At 47.4% G+C, this 25,689-nt stretch overlaps 1 protein-coding gene across 1 annotated transcript in view; it reads left to right on the forward strand.

The window, feature by feature from the left end:
• The window catches only part of LOC8039228 (superoxide dismutase [Mn]), a 65,913-nt gene that overhangs the window by 25,992 nt on the left and 14,232 nt on the right, over positions 1-25,689 (forward strand). The window contains exon 3 of the mRNA XM_029985851.4: positions 19,001-19,164. Coding sequence (XP_029841711.1) covers positions 19,001-19,164 — 164 coding nt within the window. The remainder of the gene's footprint in view (positions 1-19,000; positions 19,165-25,689) is intronic.

Consider the following 25,689-nt stretch of genomic DNA (forward strand, 5'->3'; position numbering starts at 1 on the left):
TAAAGCCTAACAGAAAATTTTATGAACCTGAATAAGTTCGAAAACTTATGTCTCCCTAAAACCTAAAAATCAAAACTGTAAACACCGAAAATCCTAAAGTGCATGCGCAACAACGCGGTGCCTGAAATTCTCTTTGAAGCTTGTATTAACCTTTGAAAACAGGATAAAACAGTCAGTAGGATATCGATGCTTCTTTCTTCCACTGACATGCACGTTTTCTAGCCGTTCATGCTGGTGTTTCCGCAGGTTGCCATCGTGTGATAGCGCCCTTCTAAGGTGAGTCACTCATGACTTTTAGAGCTGCACACTGGCACCGTTGTTACTCGTGATCTATATGAGAACTAGTCTTCTGTAAAGTAGCGAATAGGGTGAGTTTGTAAACGTTATACATTATGAAAACCGCTCAAACGACGACGATGGAGTGAAGACAACAAACACGACAGGAGGAAGCTATTCTCGCAACTAAAGTTTTCTTAGTGAAATTAACAGAAAGTAAACAGCGTAGCCGACACTGATTGCATCAACAAATACCTACTTAACTATTAGGCACTACAGAATATTTGGAGCTGAAATGGTTCACACACCGCTATTCATATTAGCTCACAAAGAACAAACCTCTTTATTTGACAGAGCTACCGACGGCGCATCCTCAGTTGTCAATAAATTGTTGTCTTTTTTACCGCGGTGTACGATGTTCTGATATCATTTTTGCGGTTTCATTAATATGCAGAATGGGTGATTACTAATATCTGAGGAATTAGTAAATATGCCCAATGACCTTCAAGAATATTACGAGAAAGAGGACAGTTTTTTTTTTTTTTAATGAAGTGGCGAATGCGAATTATGTTAAATTGCCACGTTTGACGCAGAATCCGCTAAGTTAAAAAAGAAAAATCGGTGAGCTTTTCTTCGCATCTGCCGGTTTCGCGGTGAGCTTTTCTCCGGTGAGCTTATCTCCGGTGAGCTTTTCTCCGGTGAGCTTTTCTCCGGTGAGCTTTTCTCCGCCGCCCCAAAAGCTCACCCGTTTTTTCACAGACCCGGACAAAAGCTCACCCGTTTTTTCACAGACCCGGACAAAAACTCACCTCATTTTTTTTCGCTACCCGGGCGAAACACGGGCTGAAATAAAATGTGGACGCGATGGACATTGCACCATTTTTAGATGAACATGTACCCCATCCCACACAAAAGTTTACTACGGTTAATCGAATGCCATTTCGTCGAAACATGTTTTATAGAACGGGCACGTTTTATTGAAGCACGCTTTAAAGAAAGCAGAGCCTCAGTTTAGAAATATGCCGTTTATCGAAAAGGGGACGCTATTTAAAAAAAGGCTCTTCTACTTCGCGCGTGTATCACTGGTGCGCGTGTTAACCCAAGCCCCCTGCTGCGCTCCCGCCGCTTCGTGGCGGCAGTCTGCGGCGGCTCATTACAAAAATATTAACTTACCTGACTTATCCGTGCACGCCGCTTTGCGGTGGCCGAAATCGCTAAAAGGAGGCTCATCGCCTTTTTCTCTAAAATTGGTTTCTCTATAAGACCAACGTGAAATTTTCTCCTGGTGAGCTTTTGTCCGGGTCTGTTAAAAAATGGGTGAGCTTTTGTCCGGTGAGCTTTTGTCCGGTGAGCTTCTGTCCGGTGAGCTTTTGTCCGGGATTCCTCCATGTGACATGAAACAATTAAAAATGAGACAAAAAAACAGAAAGCACGATGTGCTTCCTGGGAAGCGGGTAGTGTTTTATTGTTTGACAGCGTGTACCTGTAACCTTGGGTTATGTGAGGATCCGAAAGGGTTCTGTCTTAGACATGAGGAAGATACATAGAAAGGGGGGACGGTTGTCTCCATACTCCCAGCATAGGGTTTCACCCACATGAAGTTTGAGATCCAAAAACTGTAACATATTATGCGTGTGTTTTTCCACTGTGAACTTCAGTTCAGGAGCTGATTACGCTATTAGTGACCCTAGCTTCTTCGTTGTCCGTCCCCCCTTTCTATGTATCTTCCTCATGTCTAATTACCGTTACCAACACGCTCGTTTTGTATTTAATTGGTTCTGTCTTCTTGGGTGACACCCAGGGCTTTACTATTGTCTGGTGCGGGTTGGCCTTCCTAAGAAAGCGTCCTGAAGATGATTCATAGGCAAAAGGGTCGGTAATAAAGTTGACAGTGAAGGGGGGTGGTTCCAGTCCAGGTGTAGCCCGAAACCATGTTGGCTGACACTTTGTGCAGCTTTTGACTCTGTAAAGCTTGAAAACTAAAAAAAAAAAAAAAAAAAAAAAGCAGGAACGTTCAATCTGAGCATAAAGCTGATAATCAGAGTATCGTTATATTTTATTTCGTGTGCTCTCCTGGCAGAGTATCGTTTTATTATAAGCGTGCTGCCCTGGCAGTTAAATGCTTTTCGTGAATAAACCTTCAACTAAGCGTAAGTGTGCAAATGAGCTGGTGTAAATGGCACATTACAAAAACCCCCGGACAACCGGTAAAAAAAAAAAAAAAAAAAAAACAAAAACGACGCAGACATTTAAATTCAAAAGTGTTTTAAGTGTCGGTCCTTTACCTCCAGTGTCATGTTTTCTGACAGGTACATGAGTAAAACTTTTCGGTAAGTCGCATACCTATTTGTTTTTATACCAATGGTTTTTATTTCTACTAATTTGGCTCCACCCTAAAGATAGTTTCACAAGTGACTACCTTAGTCTTAACAAATGTAAGGTAAAACATCTATAAAGCACTGTTATGCCCCAAAACTCGATTCAGAGAAATTCGATGAAACGGCCCTTAGCGATTCGATGAAACGGCGTTCGATGAAATGGCGTTCGATGAAATGTCCATTCATTCGATAAAACGGCGTTCGATGAAATGTCCGCTATCCCCCTTTTGGCAGCCTTTTTTCTCTCTTTGGAACGGGATGAGGTTGCCCAACTTAAAGTCCGAATTGAAAACTACATTAACGCCAAATTTTTTGCACACGCTTTTATATTGTGTGACACGGTGTGAAAATACGGCATCACTGCGATCCTGTTTCTCGATTTCTCCTCCGCCTTTTCCTTTTCCCGGTTCATTAATGTCATTTGCCTCCCGATAAAATCGCCCTCGTAGCCTGCGTTCATCAATCGTTGCCACTGCCCCCTCACTGCCCTAGCCACGATATGAACACATGACCTGTTCAAAGCATTGATGAACAGCGATCTAACGACACTCGCCTTTACCGTCTTAGAGTGGCAGCTCTTCTTCGGGAGTACTGGTTTCGGGGCAACTTTTCCATACTCCCAGCATAGGGTTTCACCCACAAGAAGTTTGAGATCCAAAAACTGTAACATATTATTCGTGTGTTTTTCCACTGTGAACTTGAGTTCAGGAGCTGATTACGCTATTAGTGACTCTAGCTTGTCCGCAATTCCACTCTGAGAGGTGCATACCTTTCACAGTGGTATGTACCTTCAGAGTGGTATGCACCTAAAAAAAATGGTAAACTTACACCAGCTCGCCTGCGCTCTAACTGTTTTTACAGTTAACACACCGTCCTAAGATCATGATATAAACATGCTACAACTAGGCTCACTAACTGCGACAGATAATTATAAAGCTAGTGCCAGAAATGTATCCTTTGTGCGCGTCGTTTTCTCAAGTTTTTGTTACGGACATTCTATTTGACCAGATTGTCTTTTTATGTACATTTATTATTTGAGACGATGACGTTTCTCCTGTGTTGATAAGTGATTAACGTAATTATGGGAAAACCAAATACCACAGAGGAGTCTAATTAGAAGAAAGAGGGCAATAAATGGGATATATGAAACATACATGCGTATTAATGGCGCAAATTAACTCTATATCAAAGCAATCCAGTTATTTACAAAGCCTAAGAAAGGAATTCCAGGAAGATCTCGTGGTCGAGGTAAACGTAGCAGAGTTGACATTAAGAAATCTATAAATCGATGACACGGTAGCCCTGTCGCTGAGGCAGCCTTGGAAGCGACACCAAACTTAAAAAAGCTAAACACGTACACAGAAGCCAGCACACCTGTCCCGGTAAATACAAAGTGTCACACACAAAAAAAAAATTACAGTTTTTTTTTTATCCCAAAAATAAATTAGGCATCGCCGAACGCTCATTTTCCGCCCAAAGCCACTACGATACTCGGAGCTCATCGGCGCGCAGGCGCTGCTTCGTTGCAGAGGGCTTAGTGGAGGGGGAAACGCGGTCTACGAAAACTCCCGAAAATCTCGATCCTCATATCGCGGGTCTAAACGCAATCAGCGAAGCGAACTATTTGAACAGAAACATACCTCATAGGATAAAAGTATTGTAGAACATATCGGAATACTGTCAGTGCTCAATCATTAGGGAGTTTTCGTAGATGGTTTTCGCCGTCCCGCAAAGCTCTCCGCAATCCTCTACCATACCCGGAACTCTACAGCCAAGGCCATTAGGGAGTTTTCGTAGATCGTTTTCGCCGTCCCGCAAGGCCCTCCGCAACCCGCTAGGATAGCGGGAACTCCACAGTCAAGGCTATCGGCGCGGAGGCGCAGTAGCAACTTCTTCGTTGCGGAACGCTTAGCGGAGGGGGCAACGCGGTCTACGAAAACTCCCTATTGACGCGCAGGTGTAGTAGCGGCTTCTTCGTTGCGGCGGGCTTAGCGGAGGGGAAACGCAGTCTACGCAAATTCTCGAGCCCCACCCCTGCCCGTTTCGATCTGGATGAGCATCGTACCGGCGTGCGGTCGTGTACCACTACTGCGTGGTGCACGTTAAAGACCCCAGGCTAGCGGTTGTACCGCACTGGCTAAATTGCTCATCTACAGCTGGGAGACTCGTCGCCCCTGTGAGGCAGACCAAGTTCTAGGCTGTATAAACATACACACAACCCAATTATTATTAGAAACTAGATTACTAGTTTCTAGTTTCTAGACTAGAAAACTTCCTACCGTAACGAAACCGAGTTTCGGTTTGTTAGAAATTTGTTTGCTTTCGGAAGTGTGGAACTTGCTCCTAATGCCTAAATAATTTCTAAATAGAAATATAAAATAATAATGCCTTTATAAATTATAGTGAATGATCAAAATATACAGATACATTTACCCGACTGATCAAATAGAAATGAAGGTTAGAAATCAGCCGAAAAGCTATATTTGGCGGAGTTGAAAATAATAAAGACACGTGCTTCGAGCAGTAGTTCTGGCGGCCTGCGCCATCAAGATGCTCAAACCACTCTTCCTCAAACAGATCTGGCTGGCTGGCTGGCTGATCGGGACACGACCAGCCAGCCCGAGTAAAGGTACAAACATCGGATTGACAGATGCCTCAATCACCACACTCGGCTGATGGCTCCCGCTTCCACCGGTGGGGTACTTTCTCCGACGTCAGTCCAACAACCGCTGCCACCGCATCAGTGTACTCAGAGGAAAACGCCCGCGTTCTGATTAGCACGAGGCAGCGGGACAACATAATTACGCTATAGAACAATGAATGACAACAGTTTTTGAGAACTCGTTCGTTCACTCTTATCAATGTAAACGTCAGAAGTATAGTAAATAAAACCGCTGATCTAGAACACATTATTGTCCGATGATTCTGATATAGGCTCTGTTCATATAAGACCATGCAAGCGAGTCCGGACGTATATATATTTTGGTGAATTTTTTTACGTGTTACTCCTCAACATGTGTAGGGAACGTAATCGAAAAAGATTTAGCAAGAAAAAAAATATTTGAATAATAAAAAAAAAAAAAAAAAAAATGAGTGCGCCAGAACGGCATATTCGATTTCTTATGTTTTCGTTTTTGTTATGTTTGATGACACTTACTGCACAAAACACAAGTATCACAAATCTCAAATCTTTTGTACTTTAAATGGATCCCGTTAACTATTGATATAAATATACAGTATTGTGACAGTTATGTATCTCGCGAATGTAAGGCGACCGGAGGAGCGCTCAATGTTAATAGATTGATCAATTACGGGGTGTTTAGAGAGCGAGGGAGTTTAGAGGTTTGGGGTTGATAGTTTCAAAGATGGTGTAGGAAGAAGGCAGTTGGGACAAGTGTCTGTCAAAGAAGTAACCGCTGTAAAATTCGATCTATAGATCGAAAGCATCTGGGGGACTTACGGGTTGCAGGAACGAAGACAGGCCCCTCGAAAGTACTCAACGCTCAGAGGGAGTGAGAGCAAGGTTTGAGTTGCTGTTCCCCCGCAGGGGGCGCCTACACCTCAGGTCTTAGGTGCTTGGTGAGTGGCGTACCAAGGACCCCAGCCACCTGGGGCCCCCTTACTACACGCAGGGGGCACCTGCTTTAATAGGTGCTTGGTGAGTAGCGCCACTACGAACCCCGAGCCCTTTGGGTTCACCCACCCACGCCTGACTGTGCGTGGCTTAACCCGTGTCCGGGGAGAAGGGTATCCTGGTGGTTTAGCTGACCCCGGGGTACGCTTGAACCCTTCGGGGCACCCGGGCGAAGCAATATACCGCTTCGGCCCCTGCTTCTCGTAGACGGGTGTCCTGGCTTGGCCCGACCAGGATGATTCAGTCAGTCGCCTCTTCTACCCTCTTCTTCCTTCTTTTACTTTTCCTTCCACCTCTTTCTCTTTTCTTCTACGCTCTATTCCTTCCCTTTTCACGTTCCTAGGTGGCAAGGGCCAACTTTGGGTGGAAAGAGATCCTTGCCACCTAGGAACAAGTGGGAAACAAGTGGGTGGAAACCATACTTGGGTATAGTGCCCGGGCAGCACTGGTAGAGCAATTGTGTCAGCCAAGCCTTGCTTGATATGACACATTACCAACCCCCCTGTTGGGCTCCATTGTAAGCGGTGTACCCGGGCACAGAATCTTCTCCGATTTGTTATGGGTTCTCAAGCTAAAAAAAGCTTTTTATCGGGCCCCGGAAAGGAACTGCACCGAAGTACCTATGAAAGACACGACCTCATTCCCAAAATGTTTCGTTATTCACTCTGATAATGACACGCCACTCTCAAAGATGTCCCCCTTTCTTGTTGGAAAAGTATTAGAATGTGCGGCCGGGAAGAACTTCAAAGCCAAAAAGATGTCCTCAGGTGACCTACTTATGTAAATTGAAAGCAGACAGTAGAATACTGCACTCATTGCCTTGAACTCCGTGTCTGATCACAAAGTGAGAGTTACACCTCATCGTACTCTGAATATCACTCAAGGAGTTATCTCCGAGGATGACCTGATCGAGATCTCCGACACTGAAATAATTAAGGGGTCCTCCGACCAAGTAGTTGTAGTTGCGAGACGCATCTCCCTGCGTCGGGATGGTCAAGAGCGGGAAACAAAACACATAGTCTTAACCTTTGAGTCTACCACATTTCCAGAGGTTGTGAAAGCTAGCTACCTCCACTGCAAGGTTCGGCCCTATGTGCCTAACCCTCGAAGGTATTTCAAATGCCAGAGGTTTGGCCATGGTTCCCAGCATTGCCGTAGAAAAACCACTTGTGCAGAATGTGTCAAGACTGACCACCCCACAAACTCTTGCATCAACGACGCACAGTGTGCAAACTGCGGGGATCCCCCACCCTGCATACACTCGATCCTGCAACACGTGGAAGAAAGACAAGGAGGTAATTATACTTAAGGTCAAGGAAAACCTCTCCTACCCACAAGTACGACGTCGCGTCGCATTCTTCCGCAAGGGCTGCTATGCTCAGGTGGTGCAGCGGAAAGCTGCACCACCAATGGTAGCAGTGGCAACCCAGACGTCCTTTCTGGACTTTGGAAGGCCACTGCAGTCCCCCACGCCCCAGCTGAAGATTCAACTTCCGGTGCGTGGAATCTCGGCTGGGCGGTCTACCGGCCCTCCCAGCCAGAGTGCGAACTCTCGCGCTCCAACGGCACAACAGCCTTTGTCCTCTCAGCCTGTTTCCCAAACCCAAGATGAGCCTGTGGCTACCGCAACCGTCCCTTCTCCGTAGTCTTCTTCCAGGGAGAACGATCGAAACCCTCGCCCACACCCTCTGGAGGCAGCATCATCAAAGGAGCGGCATGGCTCCCGTGTCGCGTCTAGGGGGCAGGAACAGGTGGACTTGGGCGACGCCCCGCCCAGCACCTCCTACGCCCCTCTGCCTGGGGCTGGTCGTGGATGGGTATGGCGCCCCGCCCCGTTCCCCAAACATGACCACACCTGCATTGAAGGCCTCGCCTCAGGAGGCGGAGGCTATGGATGAAAGTACAGAAGTCTACACTCACGAGACTGACCAGGACGACATGTAGTGGCAGACTCCTAAGAGTTATCATAAAAACAAGAAACCTGTGATCCCCCCAAAGTAACATGGGAGATTAATTATTGCCACATGTGGCAGCTTTATAACTTATTTATTCGTTCCCAGTTCTGTTTTATTCACATTTTAACTATCTTTCAAAACAATGAGCAATTTCCATTTTAAACAGTGGAACTGTCATGGCCTCATCAGAAATATTGATGATGTAAATTATTTTTTGGACGAGCTGGAGACCCATTGCACTCAGCCTGCAGGAAACACATTTAAATAACACTCACACACATATTTTACGTCGGCACCAAGTTTTTAGAAAAGATAAACTCTCTTTTAACACGTCTGGAGGAGTGGCACTAGTTGTGCAGACTGGTGTTGCTTGCTCTGAGATCCCCATTTCTGCGCCCTTAGAAATTCTAGCGGTGCACCTTCTTGTTGACTGTTTGATTATGGTAGTTTCTCTTTATCTGCCACCTTACTCTCCACTGCATATTAGTGAACTTGAGTCACTTGTAAAACGATAGCCTCAACCTTTCTTAATTTTAGGCGATTTTAATGCCCACCGCCCTTTGTGGGGTGGGGGGGGGGGGGGGGATCGCCATGATACACGTGGAGGCGTCATAGAGCGGTTTTTATTATCATTGGGGTTGTGTCTTTTTAATGGGAGGGAACCCACATTTTTTAGTGCAGCACATGAATCATTTACATCCATTGACATTTCTATTGCATCACCAGTTTTACTTCCATGCTTCCATGCCAAAGGGTTTTAAATAACCCCTTTGGAAGTGATAATTTCCCTATTGTTCTAGAAACACGATGCCAATTCCTTCTATTCCGACACGACTTCCAAGGTGGAAATTGGAAAAGGCTGATTGGTCTATTTTTTGTTGGGAGGCTCTCATTGATTCGTCTGTTCTTGCAAACATGAGCCCGGAAGATGCCACGCTGTACGTTACTGAAGCAATTATAGATGCCGCATCACGCAGTATTCCCCACACCTCTGGACGACTCCCCAAGGGGTGCAAGCCGTGGTGGAACAATGACTGCACCACAACACGCAAGTCGCAAAGCAAGGCGTGGTGCATCTTCAAACGATATCCCACTCCACGAAATTTGCTCGAATTCGAGTATTGAAGAGCCAAAGATCGCTGGACGCGAAGGAAACCTAAAGCAGTTCTTGGAAAAAGTATGTCATCTGTTTGAGCAGTTTTGTTTCTTTAATGGAAGTGTGGGATAGGCTTATGGAGATCAGGGAAGACTACCGGTCTTTTAGGATACACATCTTTCCGTCAGCAACATCCCTAAAGCAACAAGCAAATGTTCTTGGTGAAAACTTCCAGGAAGTCGCTGACCCAGCCAGCTACAGTGAATCTTTTAAGAAGTTTAGATCAGCAGCAGAAAAACAAGCTATTCCTTTGTCTGGTGCTCAGGGTGTTCCATATAATAAGCCATTTACACGGTGTAAACTTAATTTGACTCACGGCTTAAAAAAAAAAAAAATTTCGGCAGGGCAGTATGTTTCAATACGAGATGCTAAGAAGACTGTCGCCTGAATCTCTAAACAGTTTGCTCGCTTTTTTCAATATATTGTGGGATGCTGCTTGTTTTCCTGACCGTTGGAAAATGGCACATATAACATCTCTACTTAAACCCAGCAAAAACCTCTTTTTACCAACGAGCTTCCGCCCAAGTGCACTGACAAGCTGCCTGGGCAAAACCTATGAGAGACTCATTATTCGCCGTCTTGTACACTTTTTAGAGGCAGAGGGTGTGTTTGATAGAAATCAGTGCGGCTTCCGAGCGGGCCGCTTCACGGTTGACCATTTTGTGCGCCTGGAAACTTCTATTCCGGAAGCATTTGTCCATCGCCATCACTGTATTTCTGTCTTCTTTTATCTACAAAAGGCTGATGGTACGACTTGGAGGTAGGGGATCATTCAAGACTTGTACTCATATGGTGCTCGAGGTCGCATGCTTCGCTCTATTTAAAGCTTCTTGACGGGTTGGACCTTCCAAGTGCGATTGGGCTCCACCCTGTCGGATGTTTTTCTCCAGGAGAATGGCGGCCCTCAGGGTGGAGCATTAAGGTTTAAGCTCTTTGCTCTGAAGATTAATAGTCCGGCTAAGGTTGTACCACCATCTGTATCCTATATGTGGACAATGTACGGATATTGTTTTCTTCTTGTAACTTGTCCAGCTGTGAACGGCAATTGCAGTTCACATTCAATAAGATGAGCAAGTGGGCTGATCAAAATGGCTTCAGGTTTTCTCCCAGTAAGACGGCCGGTGTTCCCTTTTCACTGCACCGTAGCCTGTCTTCAGATTCAGTGTTGCACTTGAATGATGTTTATATATCTCTAAAGGAGGCACACAAGGTTTTAGGAATACTGCTTCATAAAAAAAGTAATTTTTATACCCCACCTGAGAGAGTTGAAACATAAATGCCTACGTTCATCAAACATCCCTTAAATTGTTGCCGCATACATCCCGGGGTCCTACAGGCTGTGCCTCTTGCGGCTCAATAACTCCTTTGTGCGGTCCCGCCTGGACTATGGCTCGATTGTTTATGCGTCGGCGCGTCCGTTTGCCCTAAAGATGTTGGACCCTGTCCATCATCTGGGGCTCCGACTTGCCACGGGGGCATTTCGAACACCACCTGTGCTCAGCTTGTACGCTGGTACACATCAAATGCCTCTGGAAAGACGAAGGCAATATTTGAGTTTTTGTTATGCTTACAAGATATACAGCTATCCTCAACATCCCTCCTTTGATGCCCTCCAAGCTTCTACATCCTTCCGACTCTTCGAAAACAAGCAGAGTAGTGTTCGGCCGCTGAGTTTCAGAGTTCAAAGCATGACAACATCGCTCCACCTTCCCTTTAGTGAGTCTACTTTGCTGAGAAGCAAAGAGAGAGTTGCGCCTTGGGACCTACTGCCAATCTCTTGTGACTGGTCACTGTTCAAGTACAGAAAGAGAGCTATTTCGAAACTTGTTCTTAAGCAGGAGTTTTCCGATTTGGTAAAGAAATACAAGCACTACTACGGCCGGAATGGAAGCGCGCGCTCTCTTTCTCTTCTTACGGCCTTTGCAATTGGGGCAATCGCCACCTCCCGCCGCAATTCGCGGGGGGCGCTGTCACCTCACCCCTGAGCTACCCTTTGCCGTGTGCACGGAGCGCGTCTGACAGTGTATCTCAGCGCTGTCGCAACTTGCGGCCGAGATTTTTATAGCCTTTGACACCTGATCCTTACGTTTAGACCCTCAGCCACTACCTAATGCGCTTCTGATGAGCCCAAAACGGTGAATATTTGTCGCACATCTCCGAGAGATTCGGGAGTAAAAAGTAGTAAATAGAGACAGCGAATGCAATTGCGGTAAAACTATACTCGTCTTTACCTCCAGGACTTCTGTTGCAACTCAAGAACAGGAGGAGACGGACCCCTTCTAAGTGGAGGAACTTTAAATGATAATAATTCGTACACCCTCGTGAAATGTAAGCACGCTCAATCTATCTATTGCCGTGGTCTGCATCATCATTTCATAGGCCGCACATGAAGTCGGTCAGCTGCTCTATATGAGGGTGTAGTAGTCTGTACAATTTTCGTACAGTGCATATTACAGCCTAAAGTGCTTCCTCGAGGGCTTGTGCACATATCCAGCTGATTTTTGTTTCTGTTCGTGACCGTCATTACATGGTTAATCAGAAGTATTCTGAGGAACTTGCTGCAAATTAATCCAGCCAAGCGCTTTTAGTGACTGTTGTCAATGCCCTCTGGGCAACTTAGGATTGGCGCGTCTTCAAGATAGGGTGCAATGAGTAGTTGCAGAACTTCGTGCACTTTGTACGTAAAACGTGCTTAAGAGCCTTAAAAAAAAAAAAAGCAACAAAGCAACAATGTTGTCCAGAAGTGCTAGGAACCTAGGATTTGGATAATGAAGTCCGCTTTTATCCTGGTCTTGCAATAAGACGAAAAGAGGATCACCTCTGTTACTCGTAGTCAACAGCAGAACTCAGGCGTCGCACCCAAACTCACTAATGAGTTTCACCAGATAGCCACCAAGGTACACCAGACCAGAGTATATCACGGATGGAGATGAGCGCAAGGCTTTTTATGTTTTTTCAGGTCATTGGTAACCAAGTCGCGCACAGCCGCTGCCAACTGCTGAGAATCAGTGTCTGACATCTGTATTTGCTTAGAAGGGGCCTTTTCTTTAACAGTGTGGTCAAGGGCTGCTGTGACAGCCCTTGCATCAAGCATGTCATTCCCTCCACACATGAACCGTAGTTGTCCAAAGACAAAGAAAGCTCGAACACCAGCGCAAAGCAGCTCGAAGGGACTCTCCGAGAGGGGTAAAGCGGGGTGAGGTGGTTGCGCCTCTGACGGCAAGCAAGTCAACTACATACGGAGAAAAAATGTCATTGACTCCCGGGCGATTGCAAAGTCCGTAAGAAGAGAAAGAGAGCGCGCGCTTCCAGTCCGGCCGTGGCACTACTCACATTTTTACACGGATGGGTCGAAAACATAAACTTTTGTGGGCTGTGCGGTTTATCCCATTGCCTTCAGGAAAGTTCGACCACTCAACACTCTTGCAAATATTTGTACTGCTCAATCGTAGGGCATTTCAATGGCTGTTGAGTATTTATTTTAGAAACGTATCATGAAAGCAATTCTGTTTGTCAATTCCCAGAGCGTTTTTCTAGTCGTTTCGTTCTTAGCAGACAGCAAGTACCTTCTCGTGCAACGTCTTCGATTACGGTTAAACCGAGCACCTCAACTAAGACACCTGATCGAATTCTGCTGGATTCCAAGCCACGTGGGTATTCCTGGCAATTATACAGCAGACTTGCTTGCTGCCTTTGCGAAAGAGTGTCCAGAAGTGCCTCTTGGCCTGCCACACCAAGATCTGAAACTGATCATACAGAAATCGATACAAAGTCATCACAGTTGGATTGGGATATGAGAAAAGAAAACAAGCTTCGCGTTATCAAGCCACTTCTCCTTTGCCGCTTAAGAATTAGTCATACCCGTTTGACTCACTCGCGCCTGCTCTGTGGTGGAGATGTGAAACTTTGCGACAACTGTGGGAAAGCTATGACTGTTTTGCACATCCTGTGGCGCCGATCCTGTTTTCTAGAACTTCTCCGAGATCACCTTCCCTTTCATCCATATTTTCTGCTTGGTAGCGTTGAATCGAGTTATAAATTGCCTCCATAAAACTGGCAATTTACATTTGCTGTAGCTTGCAGTACTTTTAGACTATATTTCTAAGCTCCTTGGAAAAACCTTTGTTTGGCGCAATATGGCCTAAGTTGCTCTTGCGCCATAAAACCCGAATCATCATTATCATTAGTTGATGTTCATGACAAGTTTGTGGGAGGCGTTGTGTGAATGGGTGAACGTGTGCGATAGCAGGGTGGAAAGTTTGTTAGATTTAGTAGTGGGGAGGTCAGAGTAAAGAAGACTGTTGAGCCCACTGGCCTTCTCAATGATGAGATACGAGTTGGAGGGGAAAGGAGGTCTAATAAAAGATTGCAGAGTTGTCTTCGCGTGGTCAAATTTCTGGCGGAGATGAAGAGAGTGGTCGCGGTGATACTTAAGGGGATACTGACAGGGTATTTATGCCCACCAAGGTTTTTATTTTTGCATTACATATGAGAGCCCAACTACCCAGAACACAATTTGCGGCTCGAAATTCGTTTTCTTTCCGACCGAAAACCGCCTATCGAGAACTGGCCGGTTTGAGTCGCGCTCACTCTCTTCTCCGTGGTCACGTGCTCTTTTCTATGGTTTAGGAACAACTACAAAGTATAATCAAAGTCGTGTGGCATCAACGGCACACACTCAATATTAAAAATAGAAACTAAATATCATACCCATTTTTGTGGCTTCTTAAAAGCTGCAAATACGTTGATTAAAAAAAAAAAAGTTCCACAGCCACCTGACTTCCGCCAACTACTCGTCCTCTATATTTCTTCTTCATCTCCAGTCCAGTTTCGGCTTCGGCTTCGAGCAGTTTCGGTTCTTGACTTCAGTAAAAAATATACCTGACGCTGTAGTAATACACTGATTGGGTAGTCTTCTGACGCCGTAATAAATCACCTGGCAAAAAATAAAAAAAAAATTCTGGGGGGTGTCAGTGTCCCTTTAATGAGAGATTTCATTAACTGAAAAGCGGCTTTATCAAGGATGTTCGTATGGGAAAAGGCTAGCGCCAAATCAATATTTACGTGCCGGCAGCACCCCACCACAAGTGAGGTGACCTTTTGTTTGCTAACAAGCAAAGAAACAACCGAAAGCAAATAAAAAAAAATATTGAAAGTAACTTGGAGAACATAATAGCGCTTCACGACAGGGACGAAGGGTAGGAACGAGACAACACACCTACCCTTCGTCCCTGTCGTGAAGCGCTATTATGTTCTCCAAGTTTCAGTACCAACTCGCCCAAGAATCCGCATTATTGAAAGTAACTTTCAAAACATAAAAAAAGAGAAATGTTTTGCTCCGTGTCCTATATATATATATATATTTGCTCGTGTTCCATAAACCAACCTTAAACATAGGATGGGGCGCACTCGTTTTTGAAAACACCGCAATCCCCGCAATGAACACCGAGTAGTGATGAAGTCCAGACTGCAGCCCTGAGGAGAAAGTTGGTGAAACGGCTCAAAAAATAAGTTCTCAAGTTCCTTTCTGGCCCTTTCATTTTTGCGGACTTGTCCGTCAAGATACTCCCGCAGTATCTTCGCGCGCGTCGTGTGCACGGGACAGTGCGGACGTTATTAGGGAGGTTCTGAAAGGTTGTGCTAAGAGACTAGGTAAATATTGTTAATGTAGCTGCTTGGGCGAGTTGGTTGCTCATATTAACAGACACTACAGCACACTACACTGTGGCCAGCGTTCTGTCAACTTTAAAAAAAATGCCTGGAACCATTGTATATTACTCATGAGCTTCCCGAAGAAGGATCTATCCGATTCTTAGATCTCGGGCTTCATTTCCGACAAAATTATATATGCTGGACATATGAACCAAGGGGCAGAAAACCAATTCTTCCTTTCAATTCGACGGATTCTAAGCGGGTAAAAAGAGGAATCGTAAAATCATGTCTAAACAACTCTTTTAAAAAAATCTTGCGAGCACTCCATTTCAGTAAGCTTTCATGCGCAAATTTCAAGATTAACTTCTGCCGGATATCCAATCTCTTCATTAACATCGATTGCCGGAAAGCATCCTGAAAACGAAAAATAAAGGAACATCTGTCACACCAAGAGCCAGACATAGAACCACGAGACCAGTCGTTCTTCCGTACATACTCAGGTTCTCGCATGGCATAAAAAAAATCGCTATAATTTTAACATCGACGTCGTCTTCTCTGCTCCTAATAAGCTTGCCAACCTGTGCAAACAAGTCAACTCACCATATTCCCACCGAACAGTAAGCTGTCCCAAGAAACATCATAACAGCTTCGTCAAGTGCGCGGAGCAAATGGTGTATTCATTTGCCCTTTCGTGCGGCAAAAGGTACATATGGCAGACTGGACGATGCCTTAATGATAGGCTCCATGAACACAAAAACAATAGCACCAGAGCTAACTCTGACCACCTGGGCATACACTGCCGTGATTGTGGGTGCGAGGTTCACCTGCCATCTTGTACAATTTTAGGTAGACACAAAGATCAATTAACGACAAAAATTATTGAAGCCGAACACATCGTCAGGAATTATGAAAACTGTTTCAGCACACCATCTTTGAACCTGATAGAAAAAGAAAAAAAAATTCTGGGTGTCTATACTCGATTTCCCCTTATGATGTACGGCAAGAAAGCCTACGGGCGCGAGCTCCTTGCTCTAGGGCACATCTCGGCGGCACAAACTCTCGTACATTAAGGGCAGCTGCCAACGTTATGAGCTCGCGCTTCTAGCCTTCGCTGCGGTACAACATAAGGTGAAACGGAGTATAGGAGATTGGTGCGCGTGATTCGGGAGATTTAGTAGTTCCAGACGTAGAAGAAGACAAAGTATATAAGAACGAGTTGTCAGTCAGCGCGGTTCGTTTGAATTTTTCCTTTTCGTGTGTAAGGAAGGAGTGTATGATGTGAGTGTACGTTTGGAGTGTGCGCTGTATAGTGAGTGTTAATACGTAAATATGATCACGATCTTCGCTGGGCAAAGACCACAAGCACCTTGTTTTTAGAACTTGGATAGCCTGGCTCTTCTTGCCATTTTAAAGGACCATTCCTCTTTTGTGCTCTCCAACTCTGCGCCCCACGGGCTGAGGACGTGGGGGTTCAGGTTTCCTTTGCAAAAGCCGCACCGAGTGCCGCATAGCTGACGTACCTTATGACGCGCAGTGCTGGCCTCGAGGACGAGGCTCTCTAGCCTCGGTAAATAACTATGGGTTGTCAAGACGATTCCCGGAAGCCATGAGCGATGGGGAACATGACCCTCTCAGGCGGTTGGGGTAAGGGGCTGGGAGTTGAATCAGGGGGTCGGGCGTCCGCGTTTGGACATTGCTGTTCCGCGAAACAATGTTCGCGCAAAGTCGTCGACACAACGAACCCCATAATTCACTGTCTCACCGCCTCACACCGACGGAAGGGCGTGTCAAAGACTGCCCATCCAAAATCGCGGCGGTATACATTTGTTGTTGTTTCCGAATGTGTGTAGGAAACCTCACTCTTGGCGGCTCCGGATATCTTCTCCATCGGTGCCTTAGCACAACATAATTGGGAGGAAGTGTTTCCTCCCAACTACGCTGTTTATAGAAAGGACCGGATATCACGTGGTGGTGTTGTCTTCTTGCTGGTAGCAAACTCACTTCATAATTCTGCCGTGGCCGAAGTGACGAACGTAACTGAGGCTGCATGGTGCAGAATACAGCTGACGTTTGTCTACTAATATCAGAGTTGAAGTGTTCTACCGGCCACCTTCTGATGATAGCGGGTCAATAGCTGCCCTTGGCGACATGGTGTCGAGTTTTGATGATGATGTAATCATTCTTGGAGCGGATTTTAGCCTCCCTGGTTTAAAGTAAGTCGCTGGCTCGTGCAACACGTCTGATCAGTCTGCTGTGAATCGTTCATTTTTATATTGTTCACACTTTTGGTTTTTTGAAATGTGTTACAGTGCCAACACGTGGCGATAACATACTTGATTTACTGCTATGTAACTGCCCTGATGTCGTTGACGCGTTTGTGTGGTACCACGAATTAAGGATCACAATATGGCTATTGCTGACGTTCTTTGCCCTTTTCGTCAAAATCACGTCGATGACATTGCACGAAAGGTGTTTTTGTATGACTAAGATGTTTACGAAAGCATTATTTGTTGTCTGGATAGTTTCTACTCCACCTTCTTTGATCATATGCACGACACAGACACATACGATTTATGGTTAATTTTCAAAGATAGACTACTCAGTGCTGTGAATCTGTACATTCCGTCGAGTGTCCACAGACGAACGCCGTCAGCTTTGCCCTGTCATGTGGATACTAATGCTAACGCATTAATAAAGCCTGCTTCCGGAAGGAGAATTGCAAGGAGCGATATTATGCAGGCGAGCTGGTTAGGAAACACCATAATCTAAACCCTAAGATAAAGGGAAATAAAGTAACGGACAGAACGACACAAAATTACAAACGCAGCTGAGTTTATTCGCAAGTGAACAACAGTTTATAGCCGTTCACACAGAGAGGAAAGAGGAGGACAAAAAGTTTGTCAACCTAAACTTTGGTCGCCAAAAGTCATAATGAACGAAGCAAGTGGTGTGTAACGTGCGCGCACAAGGGAGACAAGGAACCGCGACTCCCCATTTTTTCCGTGTGCCGGTTGATTATCGAACTCACCGGAGTAAGCGAGCAGGGGTGGGGATTGACCCCAGGTTTCCTGGGCTCGCGTTGCGTGCTGTGCTACGCCATCAACCCTTCCAGAGTCTCGGGCAGGGCAGTTCGGAACCGGGGGATCTACGCATTCCCCCACCGAGCCGGAGCATGCAATGTGAGGGGAGGGCAACCACCGGGCGAGGTGCAGAGAAACACTTCCCGTGCGCGTCGGTGAATTCAGAAACGAGGCAAGGATTCCGGGAAACTCGCGTGGGGGAGGCTCGAAAGAGTATACGTTGAGCATCCGAGGGGGCGGGACGCCATCAGACTCCAAAGGTCTCGCGAGGTTCATAACATCTGTAACCCAGTTCTAATATATGTAAATAAACTGCGTACATATTTATTTGACACCTTCACCCGGGGTGCCTCTGTGCTTCTCTATGATCTCCGTCGGCAAAGGCGCAATCCGGGTTGCCAAAATCTCATCTGCGGCAACCACCATAAGAACTTAACTAAGATGCTCATTTTGATATATTTTGCGCCGTTTTATATGAAGTTCGTTGGTAAATAATTAGTGAAAATGTCTCTAAAACGTATTTATTTGATAAAATATTTCGTTTTTTTTTTTGCATAGACATTTTATTGTATTTTTTTTATTCTGTGCACTTCTGAACGTTTCATACAATAAATCGAGAGAAAAAAAAGCCCATTATTACGTGCATTATCCGATGTGAAATTGACGGCTGTACAAAAGTGCAATAGTGAAACCTTGGCAATCATCACGCCTCGAGTTTCTAAATTTTATATCTCCTAAAAGAAAATTAGCTACAGCGTTCACAAATCGTCCTACCAAGGACATGGCTATAACATATTTTTTTTTTTACAAAAATATATAAAAATTATGAGCCAGATATGTGACTCGTGCTTACCATGATTGTGTTTCAGTTACGTGAATCATGTCCTGTACTGGTCGGTCATGTCACCTAACCCCGGGAAAGAAGTCAGGGCACCGGATGGGGCCCTCGCAGAAGAAATTGATGAGAAGTTTGGCTCCTTCAAGAACTTTATGTTCGTCTTCTCAGAGCAAGCGGCGTCCCTGTTGGGCTGTGGTATGTGGCATTTGACCCAAGGAATGATTCTTGCTTCCGGTTTCTATTTCGTATTTCCAGTGTCACTTTTTTTCCCATGTGGGACGCTGTCGAAGGGGACCATGCGGAGAATGTTACAGCAATGCGGGACTTTGTGAATGTTGCTTCCAAGAGAAAATTTATGGGTCAGGCTTGGAGAAAAAGGGGGGGGGGGGGGGGGTTCCCGAGGTCTATTTCTGTGACCTAATAATTACTATTTCACAAAAACACTAAACATTTAGAAAATAAGAAAAAAAACTAATGTAAGTATTTTTATATACAAAAGTCGGGAAGCTTTAGGAGTATCGTAGTGCTGTCCTCCAAAATACTAGTGTGGTGGGAAGTGCTCATTCGGGCACATTCCTAATCGGTAAAATTGGATGTCTGTCAATAGCCTTCGAAGTCAAATGCGAAAGAGCGCCAATGCTGTGTTCGTGCTAACAGTGTCACTAAGTGTATATAGAAGTGACCTTCGCAGCCGCATGGGTTTCAATTCCTTATTTTCACGCCTATTTTTCTCCTTTCCTTTCTTAAAGGGGTACAAAAAGAAAATTTCGGTGCTCATCTCTTTACTTTAACATGATGCGAATTGAACTATGACTTCACAAACACCAATATTTTATAAGAAAACGGAAGGATACATATTTTAAACTGAATTAAACATACATACAGAAGTTATTGCATAATAAACGAGTACGTAAATTACCCAGGCCCGCAAAAGCACGTATGTGCTTGTGGGAGGGAAACTGTTACAAGGGATAGAAATAGTGCTGACTCTTACACAAAACCACGTACACAAAACAAGTTACGAACTCCGTAAATATTAAACTTGGAAAACCACAAGATTCAAGCACTAACATAGAACAACGTGCCAACTTACTTCCCACTTTAAAAATAAACACAAAAAACACCAGAGGTTACAATTTTTGTTATGCATCAAGGTTATTACACCACTCTCTCAGCTCTCTCTTAACAATCCTAAGTGACTGCACATCTAAAAGACAATTTGGAAGCATGTTACAACAATATGCAACATCAAATATTGGTATGAGTTGTTAATTAAAACAAATGACAAGCGGCGTGCGTTAACCCGCCACGGGTACCCCTGGTCCGAGGAGTTAAAAATTACAGTTAAGGCTGCTCACGTGTAGGATGCATTATAGTCCCGCGGGTGAAATATTTTCGAGTAATGTTTCTACATGTATTAAAGTTTAAGACGATGTATAGGACGACGCCGCCGAGGACGACCTCATGGGCGACGTCTAGGAGGACCTCTAGGACGGCGTCAAGAACGACGCCTAGGACGACCTTAAGGACCACGTTTAGAGCGACGCCTAGAGGACGACGTCTAAGACGACGTCAAAAACGACACCTAGGGGACGACGTCTAGGACGACCTCTAGGACGGCGTCAAGAACGACGCCTAGGACGACCTTAAGGACCACGTCTAGAGCGACGCCTAGAGGACGACGTCTAAGACGACGTCAAAAACGACACCTAGGGGACGACGTCTAGGACGACCTCTAGGACGGCGTCAAGAACGACGCCTAGGACGACCTTAAGGACCACGTTTAGAGCGACGCCTAGAGGACGACGTCTAAGACGACGTCAAAAACGACACCTAGGGGACGACGTCTAGGACGACCTCTAGGACGGCGTCAAGAACGACGCCTAGGACGACCTTAAGGACCACGTCTAGAGCGACGCCTAGAGGACGACGTCTAAGACAACGTCAAAAACGACACCTAGGGGACGACGTCTAGGACGACCTGTAGGACGGCGTCAAGAACGACGCCTAGGACGACCTTAAGGACCACGTTTAGAGCGACGCCTAGAGGACGACGTCTAAGACGACGTCAAAAACGACACCTAGGGGACGACGTCTAGGACGACCTCTAGGACGGCGTCAAGAACGACGCCTAGGACGACCTTAAGGACCATGTCTAGAGCGACGCCTAGAGGACGACGTCTAAGACGACGTCAAAAACGACACCTAGGGGACGACGTCTAGGACGACCTCTAGGACGGCGTCAAGAACGACGCCTAGGACGACCTTAAGGACCACGTTTAGAGCGACGCCTAGAGGACGACGTCTAAGACGACGTCAAAAACGACACCTAGGGGACGACGTCTAGGACGACCTCTAGGACGGCGTCAAGAACGACGCCTAGGACGACCTTAAGGACCACGTCTAGAGCGACGCCTAGAGGACGACGTCTAAGACGACGTCAAAAACGACACCTAGGGGACGACGTCTAGGACGACCTCTAGGACGGCGTCAAGAACGACGCCTAGGACGACCTTAAGGACCACGTCTAGAGCGACGCCTAGAGGACGAAGTCTAAGACGACGTCAAAAACAACACCTAGGGGGCGACGTCTAGGACGACCTCTAGGATGGCGTCAAGAACGACGCCTAGGACGACCTTAAGGACCACGTCTAGAGCGACGCCTAGAGGACGACGTCTAAGACGACGTCAAGAACGACACCTAGGGGACGACGTCTAGGACGACCTCTAGGACGGCGTCAAGAACGACGCCTAGGACGACCTTAAGGACCACGTCTAGAGCGACGCCTAGAGGACGACGTCTAAGACGACGTCAAGAACGACACCTAGGAGACGACGTCTAGGACGACCTCTAGGATGGCGTCAAGAACGACGCCTAGGACGACCTTAAGGACCACGTCTAGAGCGACGCCTAGAGGACGACGTCTAAGACGACGTCAAAAACGACTCCTAGGGGACGACGTCTAGGACGACCTCTAGGACGGCGTCAAGAACGACGCCTAGGACGACCTTAAGGACCACGTCTAGAGCGACGCCTAGAGGACGACGTCTAAGACGACGTCAAAAACGACATTTAGGGGACGACGTCTAGGACGACCTCTAGGACGGCGTCAAGAACGACGCCTAGGACGACCTTAAGGACCACGTCTAGAGCGACGCCTAGAGGACGACGTCTAAGACGACGTCAAAAACGACACCTAGGAGATGACGTCTAGGACGACCTCTAGGACGGCGTCAAGAACGACGCCTAGGACGACCTTAAGGACCACGTCTAGAGCGACGCCTAGAGGATGACGTCTAAGACGACGTCAAAAACGACACCTGGGGGACGACGTCTAGGACGACCTCTAGGACGGCGTCAAGAACGACGCCTAGGACGACCTTAAGGACCACGTCTAGAGCGACGCCTAGAGGACGACGTCTAAGACGACGTCAAAAACGACACCTAGGGGACGACGTCTAGGACGACCTCTAGGACGGCGTCAAGAACGACGCCTAGGACGACCTTAAGGACCACGTCTAGAGCGACGCCTAGAGGACGAAGTCTAAGACGACGTCAAAAACGACACCTAGGGGACGACGTCTAGGACGACCTCTAGGACGGCGTCAAGAACGACGCCTAGGACGACCTTAAGGACCATGTCTAGAGCGACGCCTAGAGGACGAAGTCTAAGACGACGTCAAAAACGACACCTAGGGGACGACGTCTAGGACGACCTCTAGGACGGCGTCAAGAACGACGCCTAGGACGACCTTAAGGACCACGTCTAGAGCGACGCCTAGAGGACGACGTCTAAGACGACGTCAAAAACGACACCTAGGGGACGACGTCTAGGACGACCTCTAGGACTGCGTCAAGAACGACGCCTAGGACGACCTTAAGGACCACGTCTAGAGCGACGCCTAGAGGACGACGTCTAAGACGACGTCAAAAACGACACCTAGGGGACGACGTCTAGGACGACCTCTAGGACGGCGTCAAGAACGACGCCTAGGACGACCTTAAGGACCACGTCTAGAGCGACGCCTAGAGGACGACGTCTAAGACGACGTCAAAAACGACACCTAGGGGACGACGTCTAGGACGACCTCTAGGACGGCGTCAAGAACGACGCCTAGGACGACCTTAAGGACCACGTCTAGAGCGACGCCTAGAGGACGACGTCTAAGACGACGTCAAAAACGACACCTAGGGGACGACGTCTAGGACGACCTCTAGGACTGCGTCAAGAACGACGCCTAGGACGACCTTAAGGACCACGTCTAGAGCGACGCCTAGAGGACGAAGTCTAAGACGACGTCAAAAACGACACCTAGGGGACGACGTCTAGGACGACCTCTAGGACGGCGTCAAGAACGACGCCTAGGACGACCTTAAGGACCACGTCTAGAGCGACGCCTAGAGGACGACGTCTAAGACGACGTCAAAAACGACACCTAGGGGACGACGTTTAGGACGACCTCTAGGACGGCGTCAAGAACGACGCCTAGGACGACCTTAAGGACCACGTCTAGAGCGACGCCTAAAGGACGACGTCTAAGACGACGTCAAAAACGACACCTAGGGGACGACGTCTAGGACGACCTCTAGGACGGCGTCAAGAACGACGCCTAGGACGACCTTAAGGACCACGTCTAGAGCGACGCCTAGAGGACGACGTCTAAGACGACGTCAAAAACGACACCTAGGGGACGACGTCTAGGACGACCTCTAGGACGGCATCAAGAACGACGCCTAGGACGACCTTAAGGACCACGTCTAGAGCGACGCCTAGAGGACGACGTCTAAGACGACGTCAAAAACGACACCTAGGGGATGACGTCTAGGACGACCTCTAGGACGGCGTCAAGAACGACGCCTAGGACGACCTTAAGGACCACGTCTAGAGCGACGCCTAGAGGATGACGTCTAAGACGACGTCAAAAACGACACCTGGGGGACGACGTCTAGGACGACCTCTAGGACGGCGTCAAGAACGACGCCTAGGACGACCTTAAGGACCACGTCTAGAGCGTCGCCTAGAGGACGACGTCTAAGACGACGTCAAAAACGACACCTAGGGGACGACGTCTAGGACGACCTCTAGGACGGCGTCAAGAACGACGCCTAGGACGACCTTAAGGACCACGTCTAGAGCGACGCCTAGAGGACGAAGTCTAAGACGACGTCAAAAACGACACCTAGGGGACGACGTCTAGGACGACCTCTAGGACGGCGTCAAGAACGACGCCTAGGACGACCTTAAGGACCATGTCTAGAGCGACGCCTAGAGGACGAAGTCTAAGACGACGTCAAAAACGACACCTAGGGGACGACGTCTAGGACGACCTCTAGGACGGCGTCAAGAACGACGCCTAGGACGACCTTAAGGACCACGTCTAGAGCGACGCCTAGAGGACAACGTCTAAGACGACGTCAAAAACGACACCTAGGGGACGACGTCTACGACGACCTCTAGGACTGCGTCAAGAACGACGCCTAGGACGACCTTAAGGACCACGTCTAGAGCGACGCCTAGAGGACGAAGTCTAAGACGACGTCAAAAACGACACCTAGGGGACGACGTCTGACGACCTCTAGGACGGCGTCAAGAACGACGCCTAGGACAACCTTAAGGACCATGTCTAGAGCGACGCCTAGAGGACGACGTCTAAGACGACGTCAAGAACGACACCTAGGGGACGACGTCTAGGACGACCTCTAGGACTGCGTCAAGAACGACGCCTAGGACGACCTTAAGGACCACGTCTAGAGCGACGCCTAGAGGACGACGTCTAAGACGACGTCAAAAACGACACCTAGGGGACGACGTCTAGGACGACCTCTAGGACTGCGTCAAGAACGACGCCTAGGACGACCTTAAGGACCACGTCTAGAGCGACGCCTAGAGGACGACGTCTAAGACGACGTCAAAAACGACACCTAGGGGACGACGTCTAGGACGACCTCTAGGACGGCGTCAAGAACGACGCCTAGGACGACCTTAAGGACCACGTCTAGAGCGACGCCTAGAGGACGACGTCAAAAACGACACCTAGGGGACGACGTCTAGGACGACCTCTAGGACGGCGTCAAGAACGACGCCTAGGACGACCTTAAGGACCACGTCTAGAGCGACGCCTAGAGGACGACGTCTAAGACGACGTCAAAAACGACACCTAGGGGACGACGTCTAGGACGACCTCTAGGACGGCGTCAAGAACGACGCCTAGGACGACCTTAAGGACCACGTCTAGAGCGATGCCTAGAGGACGACGTCTAAGACGACGTCAAAAACGACACCTAGGGGACGACGTCTAGGACGACCTCTAGGACGGCGTCAAGAACGACGCCTAGGACGACCTTAAGGACCACGTCTAGAGCGACGCCTGGAGGACGACGTCTAAGACGACGTCAAAAACGACACCTAGGGGACGACGTCTAGGACGACCTCTAGGACGGCGTCAAGAATGACGCCTAGGACGACCTTAAGGACCACGTCTAGAGCGACGCCTGGAGGACGACGTCTAAGACGACGTCAAAAACGACACCTAGGGGACGACGTCTAGGACGACCTCTAGGACTGCGTCAAGAACGACGCCTAGGACGACCTTAAGGACCACGTCTAGAGCAACGCCTAGAGAACGATGTCTAAGACGACGTCAAAAACGACACCTAGGGGACGACGTCTAGGACGACCTCTAGGACGGCGTCAAGAACGACGCCTAGGACGACCTTAA

Source organism: Ixodes scapularis, unplaced genomic scaffold (assembly GCF_016920785.2).
Source record: "Ixodes scapularis isolate PalLabHiFi unplaced genomic scaffold, ASM1692078v2 PGA_scaffold9__187_contigs__length_104089568, whole genome shotgun sequence".
NCBI lineage: Eukaryota > Metazoa > Arthropoda > Arachnida > Ixodida > Ixodidae > Ixodes > Ixodes scapularis.